Raw genomic sequence first — 26,737 nt, 5'->3', positions numbered from 1 at the left:
CTTGTCGCTGCACAAAAATCTTGTCAACTTGCTGCGCCTCAGCTCTTCAGCTTTCCAGCTCCTCAGATGCTCAGCTCCAAAAATTATGCAGTGTGAAGCGGCGACGACGCCACTTGAGTATAAAAATGATAAAAATCTTACACAAAACCAACAACAAGAACAACAACAATCGCAATCACAAAAGGCAGTAATCACAGAAGGCAGAGAGCAGCCGCGTTGAACTTTAAAAAATATTTTTGTGTTGTTGCTGTTGTTGGTGTTGCTTGTAGTTGTTGCCGTTGTTGCCGTTGTTGCATACGTGAAACCAGTTTGCAATTGAGAGCGAGACGGAGCTAGCGAGATACACTCGCACCAGCTCACTCACACACACAATCGCACACACAGATTAACTGATAACATTAAAAATTACTTTTTTTGCTGCTCTCTGTTAACTGTTTTGCTGCTGCTGCTCATTTTGGCGCTTAATTAATATGCAAAAAACGTTGAAAGAAAAGAAGCGACAACAACAACAATAAGAACAACAACAGCAACCAGCTAAATATACTTATATCTGTATATATGTACATATAGATATCTATATAATGCCGCAGCTAAAGTAATCACAAGGTCAAACACAATGCGAACCGTTTTGTTCTTTTTTTCCCCCTCTTTTATTTTGGGGGCTTCAATTTTTGTTGACGTGCTTGGAAATAATTTAAATGTAGATAGACATATTTACAGAAAAGATATATAGATATACGTACATTTATGCAGGTACAATTCGTAGCTGGCATTTACTGACGCTGAGAAACATATCGTATAAATATAATTATATCTCTAATAAGTATAAATTCTCATATTCTCTTTCTCTCTCTCTCTCTCTCTCTCTCTCTGGTTTGTTTACAGTATGACGATGGCCTGCATGGCTACGGCATGGACTCTGGCGCCGCAGCCGCGGCGATGTATGATCCACATGTCGGCCATCGGCCGCCCGGACTGCAAGGCCTCCCCTCGCACCACTCACCGCACATGACGCACGCCGCGGCAGCGGCCACAGTTGGGATGCACGGCTACCATTCGGGGGCCGGAGCGCATGGTACACCTAGTCATGTATCACCGGTTGCTAATCACCTAATGGGCGCAATACCCGAGGTACACAAACGTGATAAGGATGCGATTTATGAGTAAGTAAACGCCAAATGTTGCTACCAAACTTTTTTAAAATTGACGCCGAATCGTTAAATACTACTTGTCAAATCAATTGGAACAGCCCAGCACAGAGAGCTGTCAATGAACCAGTTTTGTGATAAGCGTAGATCATAAAAATGGTCGCTCATTCATAAGTTGGATTAAAGTCGATCGAGCAACACAAAGCGATTAGCAATTCCAGCCCAAAGTGATTTTATGGGTAAACTTACACGATCACGCGTAATACTAGATTGGGTCGATCGATTAATAGTTCGAGAAAAGACTATATAATCGGTCGAACTTTAGATTCCACATAGGTACACGATCGCCTGGCCGATAAACTGGACTAATAATATTTCGATCCACATTAAAAGATATTTCGTGAGACTGACACAGAAAATTCGAATCTAATTTTGATGTTTGCCATCAAGAAACTTTAGTGTATAGTGAACTTCACTTGGGATCGATCCTTATACCACAGCGATCAGCATGATAAGCATGATTTGTCGTCTGATGAATGGCCAATTGAATTTTGTCCAAGTCATTTATTTAATTTACTAAACTTCCAACGTCCTCCTACCTTGGGTCGCCATCGCCAATTTTCGCCCTTTGATCAGCTAACTCACATATTGAATACCAATTTGTTGCGATCGATCCCTGGGCTGAGCCGTCACCTGTTGCAGCCTGTTCGCACCTCTCGTCATCGAAAAAGAAGATATTCGAGGCGAGGGAGTAACATAAATTTAACGCACACGCGACGATCTTTTAGCAAAGGAAACAAAAAGGAAAACAAAAAAAATAACAAATACCTTAGTGAGGGCCATGTTTTTCTCTTAGTTGGTTTTTTCTCTTTCATTTTTTTTTTGTATACTCGTAGAATTGGGCGTGACCTTCTGTGTTTTGTGCAAAATACAAAATTATGGGTTTCCTTTGGCAACAAAATTTCTTTTTTAATTTGTTCGCTCCGACTGCGGCTGCGGCTGTTGCGGCTGATCGGGGGGTGTGGCGCGTGCTTAGTGTCCGACACGGCACATGGACGTGCTTAGGCATTAGGGAGTCCCTTCCAAATGAGCTGCAGGTTGTTATTGTTGTTGCTGTCTCTCCTGCTGCTCCTGCTGCTGTTGCTGCTGCCACTTGGTGTTAAGTTGCCAAAATGCGGTTTCGGCTTTTTTGCCTTTTTCTAACTTCATCAAAAGCAGAGGACACGCTGCTCGTGTCATTCTCGTTTCTGCAGTTGCGTGTCCTGCACACGCAGGAGCTTAACAACTGCCAATTTTCATGTGCTGCAACTGGCGATACCCAGGAACAGCTGCTTGAATCATGTTTGACTTTAGCCTTCATTTTTTCTTGCGCATTTTAATAAGTAAATATTTGGTTTTTGTTTGTTTTGTCCGGCAACTTTATGAATGAGCCGAGCTTGAGTTGGCATCAATCAGCTGTTGTTTGTTGGTTGTTTGATGAGCGTTCTCGTCATCGCTTAGGACGATGTCCTCGTCCTCGTCCGCGTCCTCGTCTGCGTCTGGGTTTGCGCTTCAAGTGTGTGAGCAAACATGGGCCACGACTTCATTAGCACACTTTTTGGCTTGGGCTTTGGCTCTGCCACCTGCAACTGGCACAGTCAGTGGCACTGCTGTAAATAAAACTCGAAAATGCGCTTCTTATTTGTACAATTGACACCTTGAAAGCGGCAGCCAGACACAAAAATAATAATAACAATAAGAAATAAACGAAATGAAAAAGCAGCCGCTACAATAAAATGAACATGCGCAGAACTCTCTTAACACCTTCTCGAGTGGAGTGCAACAACAACAACAAGAACAACTTCAGCTGCCTGTCACAAATGCCAAGTCATGGCAAATGAGTGCACACTTTTTTGTTGCTTGGGTCGATCCTGGCCAGCGGGAATGGAAATGGAATTGAAAATGGAGTAGAAAGGGGAATGGCAATGGGAATGGAAACTCTGCTGCGCAGTCGACTGTAAAAAGCGCAAGGGCCTTCGCATTAGCAGTTGTAGAGCAGAGTTCAGGGGTTTCGGGCCACGGTCCGCTTATTAATAGTTGCTAAGCGCACGGCTACACCCTCACCGATGGTCAATGGTCAGTTGTGCCATCTAATGGCTAAGTGAAGTGCCTGGGCTGGCCAAGGAGCGGCCCCTTAGTTTTAGAGGGTTCACTCGCTCTTTGCCTAATTTTGTTCAGGTGCAATTTGTGCTTGGAGCGTGAAGAGCAGTTAACAACAATAAAAAGAAAACGAAATTCAAAAAACAAAAACAAAAAAAAAAAAGAACAACAAAAAATGGTCAAATCATGCATAGTTGCTGAACTAATCCGTCAAAATGTAGGGCCAGGTCTCAAACGGAGGGATTATATGTAGATGTGGACGGTTTTTTCTCTCTCTATCCCTCTCTCTTTTCACTGAAACGAAACAGCTGCTACTCATTTGCATTGCAGGTTCAAGGCAGGAAATAGTTAAAAAACAGCTACACTGACGAAAAAAAATATGCTAAGCTCTTGTTTTGCTTTCATACAGCTATTAACTTAAAGCAATTCTTAAATCAGCACAAATCATGATTTTTTGCATGGGATTATTCTTATTCTTTTCTTTTTAGATGTAAATTCCTGTTTATTAATTTGTCGCCCTGTCTCTTTCTATTCTATTTGCAGACATCCGCTATTCCCGCTCTTGGCGCTAATATTCGAGAAATGCGAATTGGCCACATGTACGCCGAGGGAGCCTGGCGTGCAAGGTGGCGATGTTTGTTCATCGGAATCGTTTAACGAGGATATTGCAATGTTCAGTAAACAGGTAAGCCAACAGAAGAGATGATGATGAGATCATCTCCACTCCTGTTTCCGTGTTCTTTTGGGGGTAATTGGAGCTGTGCTCGTTGCGCGCGCTGCCACAAGTGCCACATGTGCTACATGCGGCACATGCAGCACAGCCGAGAGCCTGTCCACCGAATCGCGGCACACGAGTCTAACGAAGCAAACCGTTAAATGATCGGATTACGTAGCAGTCCACTCTGTTTTATACTCTGGCCGTCCCCCTTGGCTCTCTTGAGGGACTGCACTTAATTACATTTCGTTTCGGCTTGCCATATGTCACAAATATGCGTTGCCGCAATTGACACTTCCCCCGACGGCTGCCCAAAAGCTGAGCTTATACTTCGACGGAGTGACATTTAAGTAATTTACGATGTTTTAACATACAAATTATAATGTTGCAAGTCGTTTATGTACGTTTGTGGCAGCTACCCCTGCAGCTACATCCTGGCATCCAGTTCTCTGCGCGCTGCTATTTTTATGAACGAGATCACATTAAGAAACAGACGTTTACTCAGAGGGCGGGCGAGATACGAGCGAAACTTATGGCTCCATCTAGAGATTTTCATGTCCGCGACATTTTTGGCGCTCCAAATAAGGAAAAAAAAGGAAATGAGAAAAATAATAATAAAAACAACAATAACAGCAAGAGACACCCACTTTTGTTGTTGTTGCTGGCCACTTGGATTTTGAAGGCAAAAAAATGATGTTTTTATTTATGGTCCATTTGGAATTTTGACAGGCCTGCCATGGGTAATAAAATCAACAGCAACAACAGCAGAGTCCACATTTATCAAGATACGTTTTTGGTCCTTTCCTGGCAAGGTGTTGCTTTTGTTGTTGTTGTTGTTGTTGTAAGCCACGATGATTTGTTGTTCTTGATATGCCTGGCGAGATTTTGATGAACTTTTGTCAAATTGACAATGAAATGCCAATTGAGTTAACAAATTTCAGCTTGGAATGAGTCTTTCCGTACACCTAAGTACTAATGAACTTAAGAACTATGAAATGGAATAACAACCTATATGTTCTCTTTATAACATATATAAATTCTTTGACAATCTAAAGATCTTAAGCTATAATTGGTTTCCCTCACTTGCGTTTGCATAACGCGAGACACAGAATGCAGAATTTTGGTTGACACCCTCATAGCAGAACATTACTTCGCACTTTGCTTTGTGAATGATCCACAACAAGCAGCAGGCACCAAGTCAGTACACGCACACTCGCACACATAGATAGAGATGCACAGATACAGATATAGACACCATCAACAACTAAGTTGTCGCTTGCATTTCATTTGATTCGATTTGAATTCGTTTCTTTTTTAGTTCGCTACTAAATTGATGCTGCTTCGGGGTCGTTGTTGTCTCTTGCCGTCTCAGGCTGACAAAAATAACTCAAAAATGTCATTCGCCCATCGAATTTTAACAAACGAGCAGAGCAGAGCTGAGCAGCGCATAGAGAGTCAGGGCCCAGTCGACTCGACTCGACTCGACTGCCAACACGGGCGCTAAAAATATGTGGCGATACTTTTTTAGTTGCCCCACTGTCGATGCATTTTATATAGATAGTTTGCATCTAGATACATCCCATGTTGGTATATGCACGTACATACATATATACATAGAGTCACTTCATTTTGACTAAGCAACTGCGTAAAATGCGCCAACGCCAACGCCACAGATCGGGAACGAGAATGAGTACGAGAACGAGAACGAAAGCGAGATCCAGATCGAGATCTCACAATCTGAACCGTCGCACTCTGCGTATCGTTTGGCATATACTTAGTTAGGCGACTTTTGGTGTTGGCGCTGCTAATGATGCAGCTAAGGAAACGCTTTATAATTTCTCTTTAAAAGCAGCTGAAGAAAAACGATACAAATATATATATATATATATATATATATATATATTTATACATATACATAAACATATACTTATACATATATAAATATATACATGTGTACTTTATAAATAAGCAACAAAAGCTGAAGATGTTGTTGCTCCCAAAGCGACGCGTCGGATGTCTGTCTGCGTGAATGTTGTTGTTGTTGTTGTTGCTGTTGCTGTTGCTGTTGCTGTTGCTGCTGCTGATTTCTCCCCATACAAAAATTACTTAATGTGCTGCAGCCTTTGTCTCCAATGTTTTGCCTCCTGCCGTCTCACTCTCGCTCGCTGTCTCTCTGTGCCAAAGACAAAGAACCCCTAAAGTCAGCCCCCATGCTGATTGCCCAAATAATTTTTATGATTTCGTTTTAAGTAATTTTTAATGAAAATCAGTCGTCACAAAGGCCACGCGTTGCAAGTAGCTTTTGCCTTCGCACCCGACGGACTGACAACTTTTGGCGTTTTGGCTAATAGTTTGTACATGCAACGAGTTGATTTTTTGGCGTTGACAACGCGGCTCCATTGTCTCGTTGTTGTTGCTGATCCTCTCTATTTGTTGTTCGGATTGTTGTTGCAGATTGCAACCATGCGTGCAGCAGTGCCTGCGTCTGCTTCTAAGTAGTTGTCTCTTCTACACACACATATACACTAACACACTCACAAACAACCGCACTATGTTGGGGGCTGTCTGTTTTGGCATGATGATTAATGAAGTGCGGGTAAAATGATGATGATGCTGCCTGCTGATGCTGACGATATTTTGAATTTCTGCGGCAGGCCCGCGTCTCGTTTGCTGTTGCTGTTTTCCATATGAACAACATGAAGCTGTTGTCTGTTGTGTATCGTGTTGTTTTAGTCTCTGCTCAGCGCTACAATGTGGCCTGCCTTGCGACTGTCCTTGACATTATACTTATGGTAAAGACTGTAGCTACATCTGTCACAACATTGACACTGCCCGAGCTGAGAAACTTTCTACTAGAGCCAGAATAACTCACTAACTGGCCCAAAAGAAGTTGGGAAGCAACGCCTCTGGCTGTGTCTCTGGATTAGCAAGTGGCAGGTAGCTAGCCCCTCGCTAAAGAAATACAGAGAAACCCGAACAGGTTAAGCGTTAATACCAATCAATGTCTTGGCCTATGGCTGGGCTACGCTTCTACAAAAGCAATTTAATGTGCCCCGTACCCGGACTCACTTTTCCCAACATTCTGTTTTGTTTTCGTAAATTGCATTTTCTGATTTCAAACGAAACGAAACGTAAAGAGGTACACACACACACGCTCGCACACACACATTTCTTCATAGGGATCCCATAATCAGGTATGAAAGGTTACGCTTGCGCAGTTGTGTATTGTCAGAGAGCAGCAGGCCGGCAGCCAGCAGCCAGCAGGCAGGCAGCACGCAGGAGGCAGGCAGGATTGGAATGCTCACTTGGATTCGGCTGTGCTATGGCACTGCTGGAATTGTGCCTGCATCTCTACGCATTTGCGTGTGTCTCTCTGTCCGCCTCGTTTGCTGAAAGGAACTTAATCTCCTTTGTGCAATATTCCCTACTGCCTCAGTCGGAATCGGTGTCGCCGTCAGAGCTGGCTCTGCTTTGGCGAGGCCGTTGTTTTGTTCTTTTAATGATAAAAAATACAGAAACCTTTGCCTTTTTATTTGGAATTTGGTATTGGTACCTTTTTAATCTCTTGTGCTGTGCCTTCTTTCTCTCTCTCTCCCTCTCTGTCTTTTAGCTATGCGCAGTTATGTTATTAAAGCATTGTTCTTTTATTCGCTCGTGCAACCCTTAGAGCCAGCGGGTTTTCGGTTTTGAATTTCTTGCCGAACAAAGGCCCAGCTACATACAATCAGGCCCAACTTGTTAGCCCAGAAAAAAGGAATTGAACTGCCAAAAGAGCAACCACATTGTCCCGTTTGAGATACGGATTGCGCAGCCGCAACTGTTGCCAGGATGAGGCACCGCCGAACCCGAAACTGCGCCGCAGCTTCCCATTTGTACAGCGTGAATTGATTTGGCACAGCCTGCCAGAGAACCACCCACCCACCTACCCGAGCAGCGTATATTTACTTTGCTTCACTTCAGCTTACAGCTGCAACCGCATTTTTGATTACACTTGAATTTTCCTCAATTTGCGTTGTGCTTTCAGCGCCGCCAGTTGCCAGTTGCTCGTTGCCAGTTGGCTCGTCAGAGGCGGGCAACGAATTTCGAATTTTTTCTATTCAAATATTTGTTTATGGAACCACTTGGCGCCTTTTAAATGTTATTATTTAGTTTGCTGCTTCTTAAATGTATCCCTATGAGTGGTGCGTATGTGTGTGTGTGAGTGTGTGTGTGTTTAGATTGTGCGCGCATTTGGTCGGGGTCGTTAGACGAATCGTCTGCATAGCTGATGACTTTCAATATTTGTACAGTAGTTTGACCCTTTTTAACAGCTCTATATACGATATGAAATGGTGCATGCTGCATTTCGTAGATACATTATCGCTGTGTGAGTGCCGCATTACTTAGTCCCTAATACGTTCATCAAATACAGGCCGTAACCCATTAGATTGGCCCTCTGGCTGGTTTCGGAATGTAGACAGCAGACGAAGAATAATAGAGGGAATGAGAGAGAGATTATCATTATTTATGTATATTTAGCCACAGATATAGCCAAGAATTTAGCTATATAGAACATATGCATAGGTGAAAACTTAGTCGAATGCTAGCCAAGTCCAATACCTAGTTATATACAACTATTTATTTCGAATGGCAGAAGCCGTGCAGCATTTTATTACTCATGTGCCTATTATCATTCAGTTCTCTAAGCATCTCAAGTATTTCATTCCGATCCGAGTCTTTCGTTGCGCCTTTATTTATGTGCCGTTACTTATGAGCCCCCATGATTTATGTCCCGCTCTCGCGGACTAGACGTGCGCTAAACGCTTTCAATTAAAAGCAAAAGAAGCGTCGAGCTGCTGCCTTGACAAATTGGCCAATGAGTGCTGACAATCGATGGCACATATACCCTGTATGTAAATGATGATATATGAGGTATATAGGGCGAGTGACTACTATACATCATATTCCATTTTTCTACACACTCCATCATTGGAAACATATATTAATTTAGTATTTAATTATTTCCAATTACTCAAAGTATATTGCTAAAAATAAAGAATACTCAGGTCGTTTATGCCAACCGATTATCCCTAGTTACCCTTCTGAGATTCATTTACAAATATTTGTAACGAATTAGGAATCGAGTCCTATAAATATTTAAGAAAATTATCATATTTAATACTTTATAATTTAAGGCACACAGGGTATGTTTTAGGCGATCGATCTCGGATTATTGACACACGCATCTGTAGTATCTGTGCTTTGCATTTTTGTACTGTTATCAGCAGCCGAACGCCGGATGTTTGTCCAGGCCCGGGGCAGACGCCTTTGGCATAACGAGAGTGATCCATTAGGCACAGGTACCATTGATATGCGCCACAAGTAGTCAACGAAAGCAACACACAAATATCTATAACATGCCGCTGTTGGTGTTATTGTTGTTGTTGTTGTTGCTGTAACATTCCAATGCAAATATTGACATTCAGAATGTTGCTAATGTTTACGCGCTTCTATGCCAGATTGTTAAAAGTATCAGAGCCGGCAGCGGCAGCGGCAGCTACCTCAGTGCGTCGTATGTTTTGGGTCGTAAAAGGTGGCCAAGTGTCTTCGGCACATAGACACACTTACAGAAACAGAAACAAAAACAGATACAGATAGATACAGCTATGGAGAGATACAGATACAAGTGCGTTTATAAACAAGAAGGTATCATAAAAAAAAGTAAATCAGTCGAGGCGCGCCGCATGTGGAACTGTCCCATTATGGAACCACGCGTAGCTTTTACTCTGCCACTCGCACTCGGATAGCCACCTCAATTGTCGCATTTTGTTGTAGTTTTTACTACCGATATTGTGTGCCCATTATAAAGATAAAAACGATGGCTCTGCCAGATCGGGCGCGTTACACATTTCACGTTCGGGTTTGGATTTGGATTTGGGTATGGGTATGGGTATTCGTAGGGTTTATGTTCATGTTTATGTTTTGTTTTGTTTTGGGTTTTTGTTGATTTGGTTTGGTTTCTTGCTGTTAATGTCGGTTAAGGGTAATCAGCGATATTAAACAAGCACTACAACGACATTATCATTATAATCGTCATTATCATTCGCATGATTATCAACATCATCAGCAATGCTACAACGTAACGTCATCAGCTAAGCAAATACAATTTTTGGTATTACATTACAACAAAATTATTGTTCAGCTTTGTGTGTTGTGGGCGAGCGTGTTGGGATGGGAACTGCAACTCGAACTGGAGCCAGAGGTGCTTGCCTGTTGGAAGGGGAAGTGGGACGGTGCCTTGGCGTTGTGCAAGCTTTTAGGTACTTAACTGCGGCTATTTGTTGTAACTGTTGCCGATTGTTGTTCACTCTGTGTGGAGGTGTGAGAAATTTGATAGTTTTTCTGAGCTCTTTAGTTACAAGGCTGAGGTAACTGCAGTTTTCAAGCGAATGATTTTGGAAGCAGATGTTTTGTCCAATAATGGCACAAGACACAGGGCAACAGATGAGCCTAGCTTTGACGGCTCTATAAAGTCATTTTCATCGGTGTGATTGACACATGCAGACTTTTTTTTAAACTTAATTGAATCGAGAAGCTCTTACCTAAATAAAACTATGGATATTTGACGATCTACAGAGGCTTCGATACTTTGATTTTCAATATAATTGGTATAGAACAGCATAGGACAAAAAATAGGATCGCAACCTAGTATTTATTTAAAATTAACTGATTCATATGACTTCAGATAAGAGTTTCATCCTCGCTTTTCCTATCTACAACTGCAGGTTTAAATAAATTATGTTTACGTACATATATGTATACAGAAGCACTTAACCTACAACCAAACAATAAATATTTAAGTTACGATAGAAAGGATATTATTTAGGATAAAAATAATAAATGCTATAAAAATATATTTTATGTTGCATTACCAACTACATATCATAGTTCTTTATATATACATACATATATATATTTATATATATACATATATATATATTTATATATATACATATATATATATTTATATATATACATATATATATATTTATATATATATATATATATATTAACGTTCTCTTCCAGTGGTCGAGATAAACGCCTCGATAACGTTTCGACAGCGTCTCTTAACGCAAACTATGCACGGTAATTCGGCAAAAGTTGTGTAGTTGCTGTTGCGATTGTTTGTTGTTATAGTTGTTATTGTTGTTGCTGGGCTAATTCGTTTGTCTTGCGTTTGTTTATGATAGCAGCCCGCATGCGGCCGCTGGGGGCAGGGAACTAGGGCCGAGTCCGGCGCCGTAGCACGCAGCCAAATACAAAAGTAATAAAAAAATTAATGTAGCTACGTGCAGCAATTTAGGCGCCACATAGCCGAACTGCAGATCTCCACACACATTCAAGCACACACATACCTTTACACACACACACACACACACACACACAAAAACACACACAAAAACACACACACAAACACACACAAAAACACACACACACACACACACATAAAACAAACAAAGACGCACATACAAACAGAAACCATTAGCTTAGATAAGCTAATAAGAAAAACGTGCGTTGAGCCACAATTCTGTCAGTTCATATGAACTAGTTCCAGCTCACGAGCATTTGTTGCTTTTGAAGAGTCGATGACGATGCGTCTGCGGCTGTTATCACTGCAGTTTCTCGAGTGCTTGGGGTTTGGGGCTTTGCGCTTGTGATCGCTCGCTGTCCGGCTCTTGGGCTACTGTGCACGCTGATTCCAAAAGTCGACATGGCCGGGTGCATAAATTGCTTTATGGCCGTTTGCTGGGCGCGCTTTATGGCCATTACTCAAGTGCTCAAGACTTCGCTATACACTTGCAGCTCACACTGCGCCCTCCTCTGCGCTGACGTCCTCTTTCTCCGCCACTGCGCACAGGTTTATGGCCAGCACAATGCCAGGGCTATAAACGCGGGCGGACCCGGACGAGCAGCTCCTAGCTATTGGCATAATAAAAACGTAGCAAAAACAAATGCTGCTCCGCCAACACACAAACACACATACAAACATGCACAACATTTGAGGCGTTTTATAGACTTGAGCTCTTTTGTGGATTGCGTTTCGATTTTTATTTCGGTTTTTAGTGGCTCAAATTTCTATAAATTTATCATGTGAGAAATTAAAAGCAGTTCTGATTGAATCATAATTCCAAGTATATATTGGTGTTTGTATATACGCATGTATATTAGGTTTTACTTTGGCTTTTATGACATGATACTTGCTGCTTTTGGTTGATAGCACGTGGCCAGGTTGATGAAATGAATTTGATTTGAAAATGCCATACAATTTATGGCACCTACGCGAGGGTCCGATCTTGCTACAGCGTTTGTGTATCTTTCGGGGCGGTACCCTGCCAGACAATCTAAAACCAAAAACGAAACGAAAAACCCCACCGGAACCCGAACCGAAACCCAAACCCCACCATTCAGGTACATTGTGGTGTGCCTGTGGCTGTAGCTGTCGGTTGTATAATTGCATTTATGGGGGCATCATAAAAACGCTTGAAGAGCAGTATCTAAACAGTAGTGATTTTATTTTGTCGCCGTTGCTTGCAAAATTTATGAGCTGCCCATGTGAAACTGATTAGAATGTGTGTTGGGCACAAGTCAAGAACTCGGACAGCCCATGGGCGACATGACACGCAATTTTCTATTTTATTTTTAAAGTGCGTATGTGAGAGTGTGTTTGGATGTTGGGGTGTTCGGGTGTGTGTATGGCTTTTTGGGGTTTCCGCATTGGACACTACTTGGAAATTGAAAATACGCTTCTTTGCGTTGGCTATAAATATGAAATTGTCAGCTGCAGACGCCCACGCGGCCGTGGTGACAAAATGTTCTCGACTGGGCGCAGTGTATAGAATTTTCCTTTTAGTTTTCATTTCAATTTTCATTTTGATTTTCATTTCATGTTGATGTTATTTTCACGCCCGCTGCTGACTCGCTGTCTCGGCTTATTTATAGACTTGTCTCATGCTGTGTATTCGCTTGTTGCCAATGATTTATACATTTTTAAAAACCGCATCGCAGACAACAGCATTTCATTTGCCCATTGGGCCAGCGCTTATCAGTGGGCTTGGGCTTCGGCTTGGGCTTGTAATTACCACTGAGAGTAGCTGAGAGCCTCTCGGAGGAGATCTGCTGGCAGCCATTTTGATTTAGCTGAGACTGAGTCGGAGCCGGAGAAGTGCGTGTGTGCAATATGCCAGTTCCCCAGTTCCCCGATGTCTCCCCTACATAAAGAAACCGGCGACCCTCGTGCTTTTCATATCAGCTAAAGCAAAAGCGCGACCTGGTCGCAAGTCAGCCATCCAAACGGAGAGTTATCATGCAAACCAGTTTGACAACTTCCACACGTACCTAACTATATATGTATGTGTGTGTGTGTGTGTGTGTGTGTGAGTATGTGTGAGTGCTTTTGTGCTCGTGTATGTGTGTGTGCAACGCCAGCGACCAACCAGCATTTGAAAATGCAACATTAAAGCCAACTGGCAACAACTTTGGCACAACTCTCCACACGCAACTTTTGCTACGTTTTCATACTCTCTTCAATGGCTGTGGCTTCTATCAGTTATTGTTGTTGCTGTTGTTGTTGTTGTTGTTGTTGCAGTTGTAATTGTTGTTCTGTTCGCCTCACAATGGGGCGTTTTTCTCATGTTTCATTGTTGCCTGGTACCCACATATCTGCAGATGTCTGGCCAACGAGTCCGACTTGGACTTGAACTCCTTAACGATCCGATCTGACGCTCGATGTGCGAGTGCGCAACATAATTATTAGTCGTCTATGCCTCAGTTGATCCAAATTGCCGTTACGATACTCAAGTATGGTCCAGTATGGCGTGTCTTGAAGAGAGATTTGCCAGCTGAAAGACGCCGCATGTGTGGATATTTAGAGTTTATGGTTAGCTTGGAATTGCTTTTTATGTATTTCATGTATACCAAATTGTAGTTGGTAAACAGTTTGGTCTAGTTCGCTAATATACATAGTTTGATAATCAATTTAAATCTAATAAATGATTTTGGGCGTCTTTAAACGTAAACTTTGTCTAGTTCAAAGACATAACAGTTATCTTTTACAGATCATTGCAGTTTTTTTTTATCTATGCATCTGCCTTCAAATCTATTATCTGATCTCTGTCTCTGAAGGACTGCTTGCAGTGCAGCCTTGCATAGTTTTGTTAACTGGGTGGTCTATTGCCAAGCCAAAAGCAGAATAAGAGAAAAATGAACGCAAGTACAAGGTCGACTCAAGATCTGCGACGGTATAAAATTTCGCAGCGGGTGTAGCTCTTTTTTATGTGCTTGCTGTTTATCTATATATCTATTGAAGAACAACCCGAGCTGGTCTCACAGATCTCACATGGGGCAGGCCATGCTGTTCCGTGAGAGCCAACAAAGCGCTATGAACCGAACAGCAATCTTCACTAATAGCAACAGCAACAGCAACAATAATAAAATCAACAAATAATTCGCAGCATTTATTTGACCTTCTGTCGCATTTTGGTCGGTCGCGGTCTGTGTGGCCATTTTTTTTATCTAGCCTCATATTGCTTTTGTGATTTTTATCTAAGTGTGTGGTTTATTTCTGTTGCCTTTTGCAATAAAAATAAAAAAACGAGAATCGCTTTTATGGTCACAGCGAGTCATCGAGTCACCTCTGCTCTGATGAGCAACAACAGCAACAGCAAATTTTACGCAAATGTTGCGTTTCCCATGCTGGGTTTTGGTAACCATCTATTTACTGTTGTTGTTTCGGCTGTTGTTGTTGTTGCTGTTGCTGCCGCCTGGTTTATATTTGCCTGCTGAGCGCTTATCGCTTGGACTGTGAGCTGGCATCATAAAACTGCGGCGACACAGGCAACGGACAACGGACAACAGAAAACATTGGCGACCTAGTCACGGAGTGGCTCGGAGCTGCAGTTACCACCTGCCTGCGTTCGTCAAGATTCCGCACAGCAGCAGCAACATACAGCAGCAACATACAGACCAGCAGCAACAGCTGCCACTGCTTATGCATATTTGCAACGATTTGAAACTAGTATACAAAGTGTTTCTCTTTTATACTCATTCCCTCTCTTTCTCCCTCTTTGTCTCTCATTTCAGATAAGATCACAGAAACCCTACTATACCGCAGATCCCGAAGTGGATTCACTGGTAAGTAAACAAAACGGCGCCCGGCAACTATGTTGCAGCAACAAGCCAAAAGATCACGGCCTAGCCAAGTGTGTGTGTGTGTGTGTATGGGCGAATGTGTGTGTCCGTGCGATCACCTTGACCCAAAACAATGACAACAATTGAATAATTTTCTTTTATTTAGAATAAATCACAGCAAATTTAGCAGCAGCCAAAGCAATTTATGAGCATTTGTTTGTTCACTTGCAGCGAGCAGCAACGTCCAAGTCCAAGTCCGCATCGACATCCATAGCGTCATCGCTGTCATTCACTGGCGGCGGACTAAGTTGTTTAGTCATTTTATTGGACAGCGTTGCCATACTTTTCTCTGACACGCATTTTGATTTCTGCATGTTGCTGTTGCTGCGGCTGCGGCTGCGGCTGCTACTGCAGCCCTCGGTTCAGGATGGGGATGGGAATCGAAATGGGCTGAGGCTGGGCACGGGGAGACAAGCAACGACCAACGACCGATGCTCGACGTCGACTACAATATGAAGCAGAACGATTTAATGATGCATATGACATTTTTGCACTCTCTAAATGGGCAGCCTTTGGGTGTGCAAAAGACGACGGCAACAACAGCAACAGCAACAGCACAGCAACAAAAGCAACAACAATAAAGTCGTCGTCGTGCTCGTGGGTTAGTTAAATGCATTCAGATCTGGGCAGTCAGAGTCAGAGCCCCAACGCAAAGGCAAATGCCATCAAGGCAACCTTGACGGCGATCATGGCGTGATGTTGTTGTTGCTAGCGACAATGATGATCATGGTGATCAGCTGTCGTTGTAGGGCAACAAGTGCATTAAAGTCTGTGAATTATGCCAATCTCTATTAATGATCAATCAGATCATATCTAATGCTAAAAAAATGCATGTGTTGGCTTAGCCAACTGAAATATATTTTATCACTGGGCTCAACATGCATCTGCATTTCTTGGTGCATAGCAACACATGAGTCAGAATGTCGCTACAGCCTCTCAGTTTGAATCCAGCGAATTTCCAGGCAATTTTGGAGCCCATGTAAACCAAGACGGAAATGCTGCGTGCAAAAAGTGCAAAACGAGCCATGCAATTGGGCTGCGCAAATCGCGTCAACAGTTGCTGCTGCTGTTTCTGCTGTTGCTGCTGCATATAAAGAGATTAAGGGGCAAAACTAATTTTAATTGCGGCTGCGTTCGTACCACTCGACAGCGGCCTCTGCTTAGTCGTAAATGTGTCACTCACTCACGTAGAGCAACAGAGATGCTGCTGCTGCTGTTGCTGGCGTTTAATGTCGCTGGTTTTATGGCGTATTAGTCGCCAGCAACAGCAACAGCAGCAGCAACAGCATCAGCAGCCGCAGCAGAGAAATCTCTGGCGGTGGCCCTAATTTTATGCACTTGCAGATTAGTTTATTAGTTGTAGTACAAACTCACTGAATGCCAGCCCGGGCCCAACATGCAGCAACAGGCAATACACACAGACACAAACAGCTGGCACCCGGACCTGGGTTTGAGTATCTTGGTCTACACTGATCGGCTATGGCTATGGCTATGGCTCTGGCCGTGGCCGTGTGCGCCTGCGTACTTTGGCCATAAATCATTTTGGCATGCCACCACTCTGCGGTGCTGCTGCTGCCGCTGCTGCTGCTGGTGGTGGACTGAGTAACCACCGCTTCTCCTCCCAGCACCACAGAGTTCATGTTTGAACATTTAAAAGTGCATTTAGTAACACTTACTTAAAAAAACTCTTGGCGGTTTTGTGCTTTAGATATTTACGCACACACGCATGCACACACAAACACTCTTATGTGGATGTGCTATAAAAATGTTTATAGCATGTTTTCTCTATGTTATTATTTTACTATGCGGTTCAGTTGGCCGCGGCTTGGCATTAAATGAAATTCTTTAAAGTTTTTTGCCGGCACCAGCTGCTGCAAACAACAAAAGCGGCAGCAGCAGCAGCAACAGTGGCGGCAACAGCAGCGGCCACACCAGTTAGCAGCCTCGTAAAAATGTCAAATGTCAAACTGACGTTTTAATTAGCATCTGGTCACCCTAACAGTTGGCGCTCTTGCGATTCATGTGTGTGTGTGTGTGTGTGTGTGAGTGTGGACTATGGTGTGGATGGTTCTGGGGCGTCAAACGATTTGTTTGGAGGCCTTTTTTACGGCTAAGAATTTTATTATCATATGTGATATGCATAACTCATGTTTGTTCATTCTTTCTCTTTCTCTCTTTCTCGCCCCTCTCTTTGCAGATGGTGCAAGCAATACAAGTGCTTCGGTTTCACCTTTTAGAGTTAGAAAAAGTAAGTAAACATGAATATAACTACAAATTACATAAGTCTAAATTAAGTATTTAATTTTATTTTTTTGAATTGGTTTGTCTTAAAGGTAAATTGCAATACGTTTTCAAACATCGATGAAGTATTTATTTTCAAAGCAGAATTGGGGTATTTAACATTGAATTGAAAAATCATACTTTATAGCTGCGCGGATTTCTATGTGGTCAGATTGACTGTAAAGCCTTTACAAATTGTTAACTGAATTTCAGTTATCTGTGCTACTTTTATTGCTCACTCCTTGGCCACTCTTCTGGCTGCATATCATCAACTCAGAGCTGGAAACTCAGCAGTCATGCAATTAACTGCTAGCCAAGCTACAAACATTTATCACTAGCTAGCTGCCCAACGACCACCCATAAAACCCATAAATCAATTGCAAAAAAATTAAGTCCGAGTGCTATAGACAATACTGATAGATACCCTGCAGTAAAAGATAGGTCATAAACTTAATGTGGCAATGAATACTGCACATGGTAATCGCAGTCTCATATAGTCACTGAGATCGACATGCTTATAGGCTTATAGATAGATATATGGAAGGACGAGTTGAGTATATTTAATGAATGTAACGTAGACTTTTAAAATGCATCGAATACATATATGCTGAGCTTAGGTATACCCATTTCCAAGTTTGTTTTGTTTAGAGGGTATGGCATAAGCAAAGTTACCAAATGGCGGGTATTTCAATTGCCAACATTTGTGTTGACATTTTATTGAGCTTGTAGGCAGGCTCCAATTGGAGACAGAAACACATACATACACAAACACACACAGGCACAGGCATACACAGCAGGCGGTCATATCTCTCTTGCAAATGTCTAAATTAAAGCTCAACAGCAGCAGCAACAGCATTGACAACGACTGCAACAACTGTGAAGCTGGCCGTGCAGCTGGCCGTGGCCAAAACTGCATTAATTGCCAATCAAAATTGTAACATGAAAGCCGCTTGCATAGCTTTACATAGAGATAAGTACAGAAATATGCCGACCGACAGGATGTGACATAGCATTAACAAACCGAGATAGGAGCGAGCGGGGGGCAAATATTTGCTGACCTGGCGGGGTTGCGAGCAGACGCTAAGGGCAGGTGTTTGCCCAAGATACTAACCACAACAACAGCAGCTCGGTGGGGCGGATGGTGCTCAAAAGCCCACGATATTTGCATTGAGCAACGCACAATGGAACGCATTCATTTTCGGCGCTGCTTTGTTGTTAATTCATGAGGTGTGGATGCCCCCATCCCTCTCATTCGCTCTTTGTCTGTCTGAACAACCCTAGACGCGCATATATAATTTTGGGAATGCAGCAACTAGCAACACCTACTTTATTATTGGACACTTTATAATCTAAATGGAAAAATTACAGGTTGCCTAATTTGTTTTAATTTCAAATAATATGCAAGAGCTTGACTAGCTTGGGTGCGTGTGTGTGCGGCGGCTGTCTTAATGGAAGTTGTTCCTCAACGTGGTCGTAATTAATGCCTGCGCCCTGCCTCCACCGCTGGTTCACTGTCCACTGCTGTTGCTGCTGCTGTGCCAAGAAAATTAATTAGGCAAATGCGCAGCGAAGCGTGGAGCGTCGACCGTTGGGCCGGGAACAAAAACCGAAACTGAAACCGAAGCTGAAGTTCAAACTGAAGCCCAAAACGAAGCTGAGTCGGGCTTTGAGCTAAGCCAGTCATCTGTTTTTTTGTTTGTTTTTTTTTTGTGTTTTTCAATTAAGTCTTAAGTAAGAAATTATGCAAAGCATTATAAAAACAACAATCAGAACGCATGCAAACGTTATAAGAATACGAAGCCGATCCATTTGGGCAGCTCTCGGGTCTCGAGACATGTTGTGTAGGCCCACGAAGTCATTTACAGTTGTGTTCGGGCTGCGACTGGAACTGGGACTAATGACAAAATGCCAACAATGACAAATACGAACAACAAAAGTCAATCAATGTGCAATTAACGTTGGCCAATCTTAATTACCAACTGCATAAAGCGCTTTCTATTGAAAGTAGTGCAGTAAGTCAAGTCAAGTCACTCAGTCAGTCAGTTGGCTGATCATTCTCATTCAGTCAGTCAGGCAGTCAGCCAGTCAGCCAGCTGCAATTTGTTGCAAGTGGCACCCTGTATTACAAACAGAGGAGTAGTGAAGCGAACGAGATCTTTATCATCATCACACAGCACAGAGCACACAGCCCACGACAGGTTTTTGTTTTGTCATTTGTCACTCACACAGCTTGCGACACACACGAACCACGACAAACCAACAATCGGCAACGGCAACAACCAACAATCGGCACAAAGAACTGTAGCAACTTGTACAACAACAACAGCAACAACAACAACAACGACAACAGCAGCAGCAGCAACAAAAATACAATTCATTTATATGCAGCCAACAAAATGCAGCGGGCGATTTTGGTGTATAAAATAAATATAAATACAAAAAGAAAAAATAAATATATAATACTTAAATAAAATGTGCGGGCTGACTGGCAAAAAGCGTCTATATGTATTTATATATACATATATATATGTACATTTATTGTATATATTGTATCTGTATCTGTGCATATTTGTTGCTGCTGCTAAAAACAACACACAGAATCAGTTAAAAAGACGCTTCAAGACTTGTGTCTGTCAAAACTGGTTTGCCAGCCCCATTTGCCCAGTCCTCAGTTCCCATCCAGCACGGACAATTCTCGTCACAGAGTCACATGCAAAAAAAAGCTGAACACAAAAAAACAAAAACACTCAACGACGACGGCGCATTGCAATTGACAAACGGGCAGTGGGACAGTGCCTCAGCAGACCGACAGACCGACCGACCGATGGACAGACAGACAGACACACAACACACGTTGGGTCAGTTGCACACACCCCGGTAGGGGGTAAGCAGTCACAGCTTGGCGGCCGTACCGGTACCGGCACCGGCATGGGGGCACTACAACTACCACAACTACGTCCAATACCACACTACGTATGCGCAGCACAACACCGAATTGGGGGTCTTGTTTTGATGGCTCGGCCAGTTTGGTGCTACAACACCAACAGCTGAATTTTATTTTTCGGCTAAGCGAAATACACGGCAAGCTGGACTCGAGATTTGAATAGGGAGGAATGAAATATGTGTGGGTTTCATTATTATTATTTTTTTCGGTCCTTACACTAATTTACCAACACTTAAAGTATTTCCAATCGAACATGATTTGTTCCAATGCAAAACAAGAAATGAATAGAAATGGCATAAATTAATACATAGTACGTATTCAAATTTAAATACTTTACTAAAGTGTTTCTACACTCTAGCAATTATATTGAAATTCCGCTCTGACGCGCGTCCGTTAACGTTACAATTGTCCAACATTCTCAAAGCAGCATTTCTTTATCCTTCTGCAACTCTCACTTTTTTCGGTTTGTTTCCCTTTGCAGCGTTTTCATTAACATTTGTTAACATTATATTTTGCATTCAGTTTTGCAATTACTTTTTGTTGGGTATCCGTAAACGTTTCTGTTTGCCCATGCTCGCAGCGCATTCACAGTTCGCCACATTTACATTTCAAAGCCGAATAACATTTCTATCTATTTTTTTCCCTGAATTAAAATATTTATTTTTGCCAACAGTTTAGATTCAGTTTGTACTGTTTGTCGGCTGCCAGTGCTGTTATTGTTGTTGTTGTGGGTTTTTTAATTACATTTCATTTAAATGTCAGCAGTGTTGTACATTTTTTGCCGCACGCTTGTTAAACAAAATGCATAAAAAAAAAAGAAAAAAACTTGTTGCTGGACTGGGACAGAGACTGCGACTGGGGCTGGGGCTGGAACCGAGACTGGAGGCTGTGTTAGTTGGTCGGTTTCGTGTGAATCTCAGTCGGAGCTGGTCTAGTCGTCATCTCTCTATAGAACATTTAACGCTATCTATGAACGGAAATCGAAAATTACCACTGCGCAGATTGGAGCGATTTACATTAGATTAGAGAGAAACGAATGCAGGCAAAGTGCAATAGTGCAATAAGACAGTTGGCGAGGGGGGGATAAACAAAACTATGTGCCCGGACACATTGCGATCGTATCGCTGGTAGAGGAAGCTGTAAAATGTGGCGAGGACGGGACTGTGAAAAGTTTTGCTTAACAGGATGTACAAATGACTGTAACATTTACAACGCTTACAACAAGCAACGCCCCCTGTGCTGGCACCACTATTGCTGCTGCTGCTGCTGTTGCTGCTGTGGGTCCCAGTCGTGAGTTGCTGCTGTGCCCACCCAATGCGCAGCAGCAACAGCCAGTCACAGCAGCAGCCAGCAGTCATAAATATCGCAATGAGCTGTTTAAATGTCACACACAACGCTGACAAATTAATCAAAAATTATCAGCGTCCGAGCATCGCAGCAGCAGCAAGCAGCAACAGCAACATGCCACAAAGGGCCACGTCCCGTCCCGGACCGAGACAGGCAACTGAGCATAAAGCCGCATAAACATATCAATTTAGTAAGTATTTATGCCTTGGTGCTGTGTTTTGTTGTGCGGTGCTGCTGTTGTTGTTACATGCAGGCTACTGCAACTGCGCGCTGGCAACATGTTGCTGGCGTGCTAATTGCGCGCTTTATGTGCATTGTTATGGCAACTTTGACAGCTATACATATACGACAACATGTTGCTGCTGCTGCTGCTGCTGTTATCAGCGAGCCGCAACGACTAATTTGAGTCCTGTCATAAACCAGTTGATGCTGCCAGTTTTTATCAACGTCATATTTTTGGTGACAATAACATTGAACACAGGCAGCAGCAACTTCAACATCGGCGGCATCAGCAGCAGCAGCAACAACAGCAGCCTGAAAACGAGTTTGGCAAGTTTTGGCAATGGGCAACAAGTTAATAGCCAGCAAGCCAGCCCGCCCGCCAGCAACTGTTGCAGCTTTCGTATGCCGAAAAAAAAGCAACGAGAGCAGCAGCAGCAGCCGTTGCAAGAACACAGCAACAAGCAATTTGCATAAGCAACGCGCACTTTTTCGTAAATTAAATGCCTGCCCGTTTAAATGGAGCACCCTGTTGGTTGTTGCAGTTACTGCTGCTGCTGGGCTGTTGGTTGTTGTTGTTGTTGTTGGTGTTGCTGTTGTTGCTGTTGCTCTGGCTGCTCGAGCCCAGCGCAATTAATTTCTTTTTAGCCGTGTCGGCGGCTGCATTCCTCTTTGGTGCGCAGCCTTTTTGCATATTTGCATATGCGCTCCGCCTGACTCACACTCACTTTGGCCTTATCGCATTTGTTTAATCATACACACACTCACGCATACACTGGACTGAGTTTTTGGATCCAGCCAACACAACAACAGCAGGGCTTTAAAAACGCATTTTGTTGGCCCGTTTGCTGCTGCTGTTGCTGGTGACGCCAGCGATCGTCTGTATGCTGCACGTGCTGCTTGTTGTTGCTGTTGCTGTTGCTTGCTTAAAAGTGTGCCCTGCGGCTAAACTTGGCTGGCCAGCACTTCCTTTCCGACCAACGCTTTTGGCCAGCCAGCTCTCTATGCATATTTATGTGGCCGGCCTCGCATTTTTATCGCCTGCAAGCGCGTACACCTTCTAAGCTTAGCGGTTGCTGCTGCTGTTGCTGTTGCCATTGCTGTTGCCGTTGCTGTTGCTGACGTTGTCTACGCCATTTTTGAGTGCCATCATCAACCATTTGCGTGGCCCGGGTCCAGAGCCAGGCCATGGATAACGCATAAAAAGCAATTTGCATGCCATTTGCAGCGGGAGCAAAGCAGGTTTTTTCTTTTTTGTTGTTGCTGTCGTTGTTGTTGTTATTGTCAGTCGTGTTGTTGCGTTGCTGTTAGCATAAAGAATGCAATGGCGCTAAGTGCTTGCAGCTGTCTCTGTCTGTCAAGTTGAATGTCTTATAAACCAACAGAATGCCTAATGAAGTCCCGAATGTAGAATATGAGTTAGGCGAAAACGTATTGCAATGCCTGATTAGATTATGTAGCATATTATTTGCGTAAGTTATAGAGATGAAAGGCTATAGATACTTACCCCTCTAACACTATCGATAGAATATGTGAACTTGCCGAACCGACAAGAATTAATAGATACATTCTATCGATAGTTCTATAACTTATTTTTTACCTCTATTGTATTTATAAATAAGAGTAAGAAGAAACATTTTCAAATGAATATATTTTGTTTTTAGTTTAGTATAATATAAATACTTAAGCTATATACATATATATATATATATATTGTTTATTTGCACATACGTATAATTGTATAATTGTCATGGCGTCGCTCTTCTCACACAACATTTTCTCTCTTTCTCTTTTATCTCGCCGCCCCAATTATGGCAATTTGCGGGTTTCTCTTTGCAGGTGCATGAACTATGCGATAATTTCTGTCATCGATATATCTCATGTTTAAAGGGTAAAATGCCAATAGATTTAGTGATTGACGAACGGGACACCACCAAACCACCAGAATTAGGTTCAGCAAATGGTGAAGGAAGAAGTAATGCCGATTCAACATCGCACACCGATGGAGCTAGTACACCAGACGTTGTGAGTACCCCCTTCGCGGGAGCACATGGTCCTATATTGGCGAGCTACAATGCGGTGGTGCACCCATGTTCGTAGTACGATAACGACCTTCTTGCAAAAACGAAGCGGGTGCTCACAATGCCCTGGGATTAAATGAATCAATAATAATAACCAAAAATAAGAATGTTGCGAAACTGCATAAGAAATTAAGTAAAATTAATTAATTTTGCAAAACTACAACAAAACATGATGCAAAACAATAATCTCAATGATTATTTGAAGATCACAATAACAATAATAATAATATTGATGAATAAAATCCAATCAAAAAACGCAGAAGAAGTTGTACGTAATTATGAACAAGAACAAGAACACACACACATTGTAAATTAGTCAAGAGAATTACAAAATACAGTACAAGAGAGCAAATAATAAATGAGAAAGAAATACGCAAATTTCTAACGAACGCAATTGCAGCAGCAAAAAGCAAAAAGCAAAAGCAACAACATCAACAACAACTATATAGTAATAGCGATAGCACTAGCAACAACAGCAATGTCCACGTATAAACAACAACAACTGCAAGGACTCAACGCCAGCGGCCAAACGACGATGACAACGACGACAACGACAACGACAAGAACAACAACAACAATACGTTGACAACAACAACAACAACAACAACTACTACAAACGAGCTTCCAAGCGGCCGTGAGGCGATTGAGACGCCCAAATTCCAGGGTCCGACCAACCAAACTTCGACAGCTGTTGCTGCTGCTGCTGTTGTTGCTGCTGAGCGCTGCTGTTGGGTACTGCAATTGCATCTGCTGCTGCTGCTGATGCTGATGCTGATGCTTTGGCCGTTAGAATTTGTCTGTTTTTGTACAGTAAAATGAGAGCCATAAATTTAAGTTAAAAACGAAAAACAAAGTAATGCAAAACATAAGTCATGTTATTTATTTTTGTGCTCTCTTTGTGGAGACAAAAATAGAATACATTCAACTTGTAAATTACTTAAAAAAGAAGATACAGCAACTGAGCAACAATAATTAGCGCAAAAAATTTGCTTAATTTGTAAAAAGTACCAACAACTAAAGAAAACTATGCAAAAGAGAAAAAATAAGTAAAAGTTCCAGTACTTCGTTTTTGCAAGAGGCCCATATAGCTCGCCAATATATTATTAATTATTATTAAAAACATTTAACAACTTTTTATTATTTTCACTACTTAATAACACAAAAATTTAAAATACAACAAAAAAAACAAAAAAACAAAAAACAAAATATTATATTACAAGAAAGTTTACTAACCCAAAACTAACCAATTTTAACAATTTACATATGCACATAACTCTATATAGAAACTATATACATAAATATTATATATTATATATTAATATGATATGAAAGATAGTCTAATATGCATGGCCCTGACTCTGCAGGGGCATCGTTTTGCCCGGGTACAGTCAGTCGGCAGCTGCAACTGCGTCGAAAACTTCCGATAGACGATCGACGTTATCGTTTTGAGTTTGTAAACTTGTAAATATTGCCAACAAGCCCCTCCACAAACCAAACACAGACATAGTTACAGTAACAGAAGCACACAATATTATCTCTTGAACTATTATATCTAAAGACCATTTCTCTATATTACAACTCTGGTGCCAATTTTCTTTTTGGAACTTAAACACAGCCCCACACCCAAGACTTTGCGCCGCTGGAAGAAACCTATGCCAGTTATCGCATCAAGCACGAAGCGGACTTTTAATTCGCTCTGTGTGTGTGTGAGAGTTCGCGCGTGTGTGTGCGTGTGTGTGCTTGGGTGGGTGTCGCAGCAGAAAAGCATAAATTTATCTACAAGCAAAGTTCTTTAAAAATAAACTATAATAAAATATAACTTTAGCATGTAGTTCTACGAAAGCCTAGGCTGCTTACAAGTTAAAAACAAAAAACAAAAACAAAAAAAAAACAAAAAATTAACGCTTTAAGAAAAGTGTATTCTCTTTTTGGTTGGCTTTTCAATATTATTTACTTCAGCAACGTGTATACGATTTTTCAATACGTCCTTTTTCAACGTGTTTTACAACACTAAAAGACCTTGCCAAAAAAAAGAACAAATATAAACAAATTTATAGTCTTTTTTTTTGTAAGACTTTCACTTTTTTTTTATTTTCTTTTATAAATCTTATTTCAATGCGTTCTTGAAGAGAATGGAGAACCAAGTGCAACTCATATACGTAAATAAGAAGATAAATAAAAGAAAAATCAACCTGAGTTCAAATGCAAAGTATACGAATAAAACATAAAGTAAAACATATGTTTTTCTATTATTGTTTAAAGAAAAAGAAGGACAAAAAGAAAAAAAACAGATTAAAGTTAATTTAATTAATTGAGAGTTGAAACGCGCATATACGATGACATTTTAAATGAGCTAGAATCCGTGCGAAAACTTAATATACGTAATGAACGGGATACTGTTTAGGTTATAATTCAAGATCAGCAAAAACAAAAAAAAACTTTAAGCATTTATTAAGCAAAATTTTTAACTATACAAGTAAATACGTAAAATGCTAAACGCGATACTATTATTAAAAATACATGTAATTAATAACTATCAACAATTATAAATATGTCAGTACGTATCTACGTATGTAGAGCAGCGCAGATTTTGGTGCTCAAAAAACAGCAGTTAAGAGATGGAATAAGATAATCCCAT

The 26,737-nt window shown here is 41.8% G+C and overlaps 1 protein-coding gene across 1 annotated transcript in view; it reads left to right on the top strand.

The window, feature by feature from the left end:
- Positions 1-26,145, top strand: part of LOC115761869 (homeobox protein homothorax) — a 34,550-nt gene extending 8,405 nt beyond the window's left edge. The window contains exons 2-7 of the mRNA XM_030703868.1: positions 886-1,163; positions 3,831-3,972; positions 15,121-15,171; positions 17,426-17,476; positions 23,858-24,043; positions 25,715-26,145. Of these exons, the coding sequence (XP_030559728.1) occupies positions 886-1,163; positions 3,831-3,972; positions 15,121-15,171; positions 17,426-17,476; positions 23,858-24,043; positions 25,715-25,789 (783 nt within the window). The 3' untranslated portion in view covers positions 25,790-26,145. The remainder of the gene's footprint in view (positions 1-885; positions 1,164-3,830; positions 3,973-15,120; positions 15,172-17,425; positions 17,477-23,857; positions 24,044-25,714) is intronic.
- The last annotated feature ends 592 nt before the right edge of the window (positions 26,146-26,737 follow it).

Source organism: Drosophila novamexicana, unplaced genomic scaffold (assembly GCF_003285875.2).
Source record: "Drosophila novamexicana strain 15010-1031.04,08,12 unplaced genomic scaffold, DnovRS2.1 tig00000512-arrow-arrow-pilon, whole genome shotgun sequence".
NCBI lineage: Eukaryota > Metazoa > Arthropoda > Insecta > Diptera > Drosophilidae > Drosophila > Drosophila novamexicana.
Note: the sequence above shows the minus strand (reverse complement) of the source record. Positions and strands in the feature narration are given on the sequence as shown.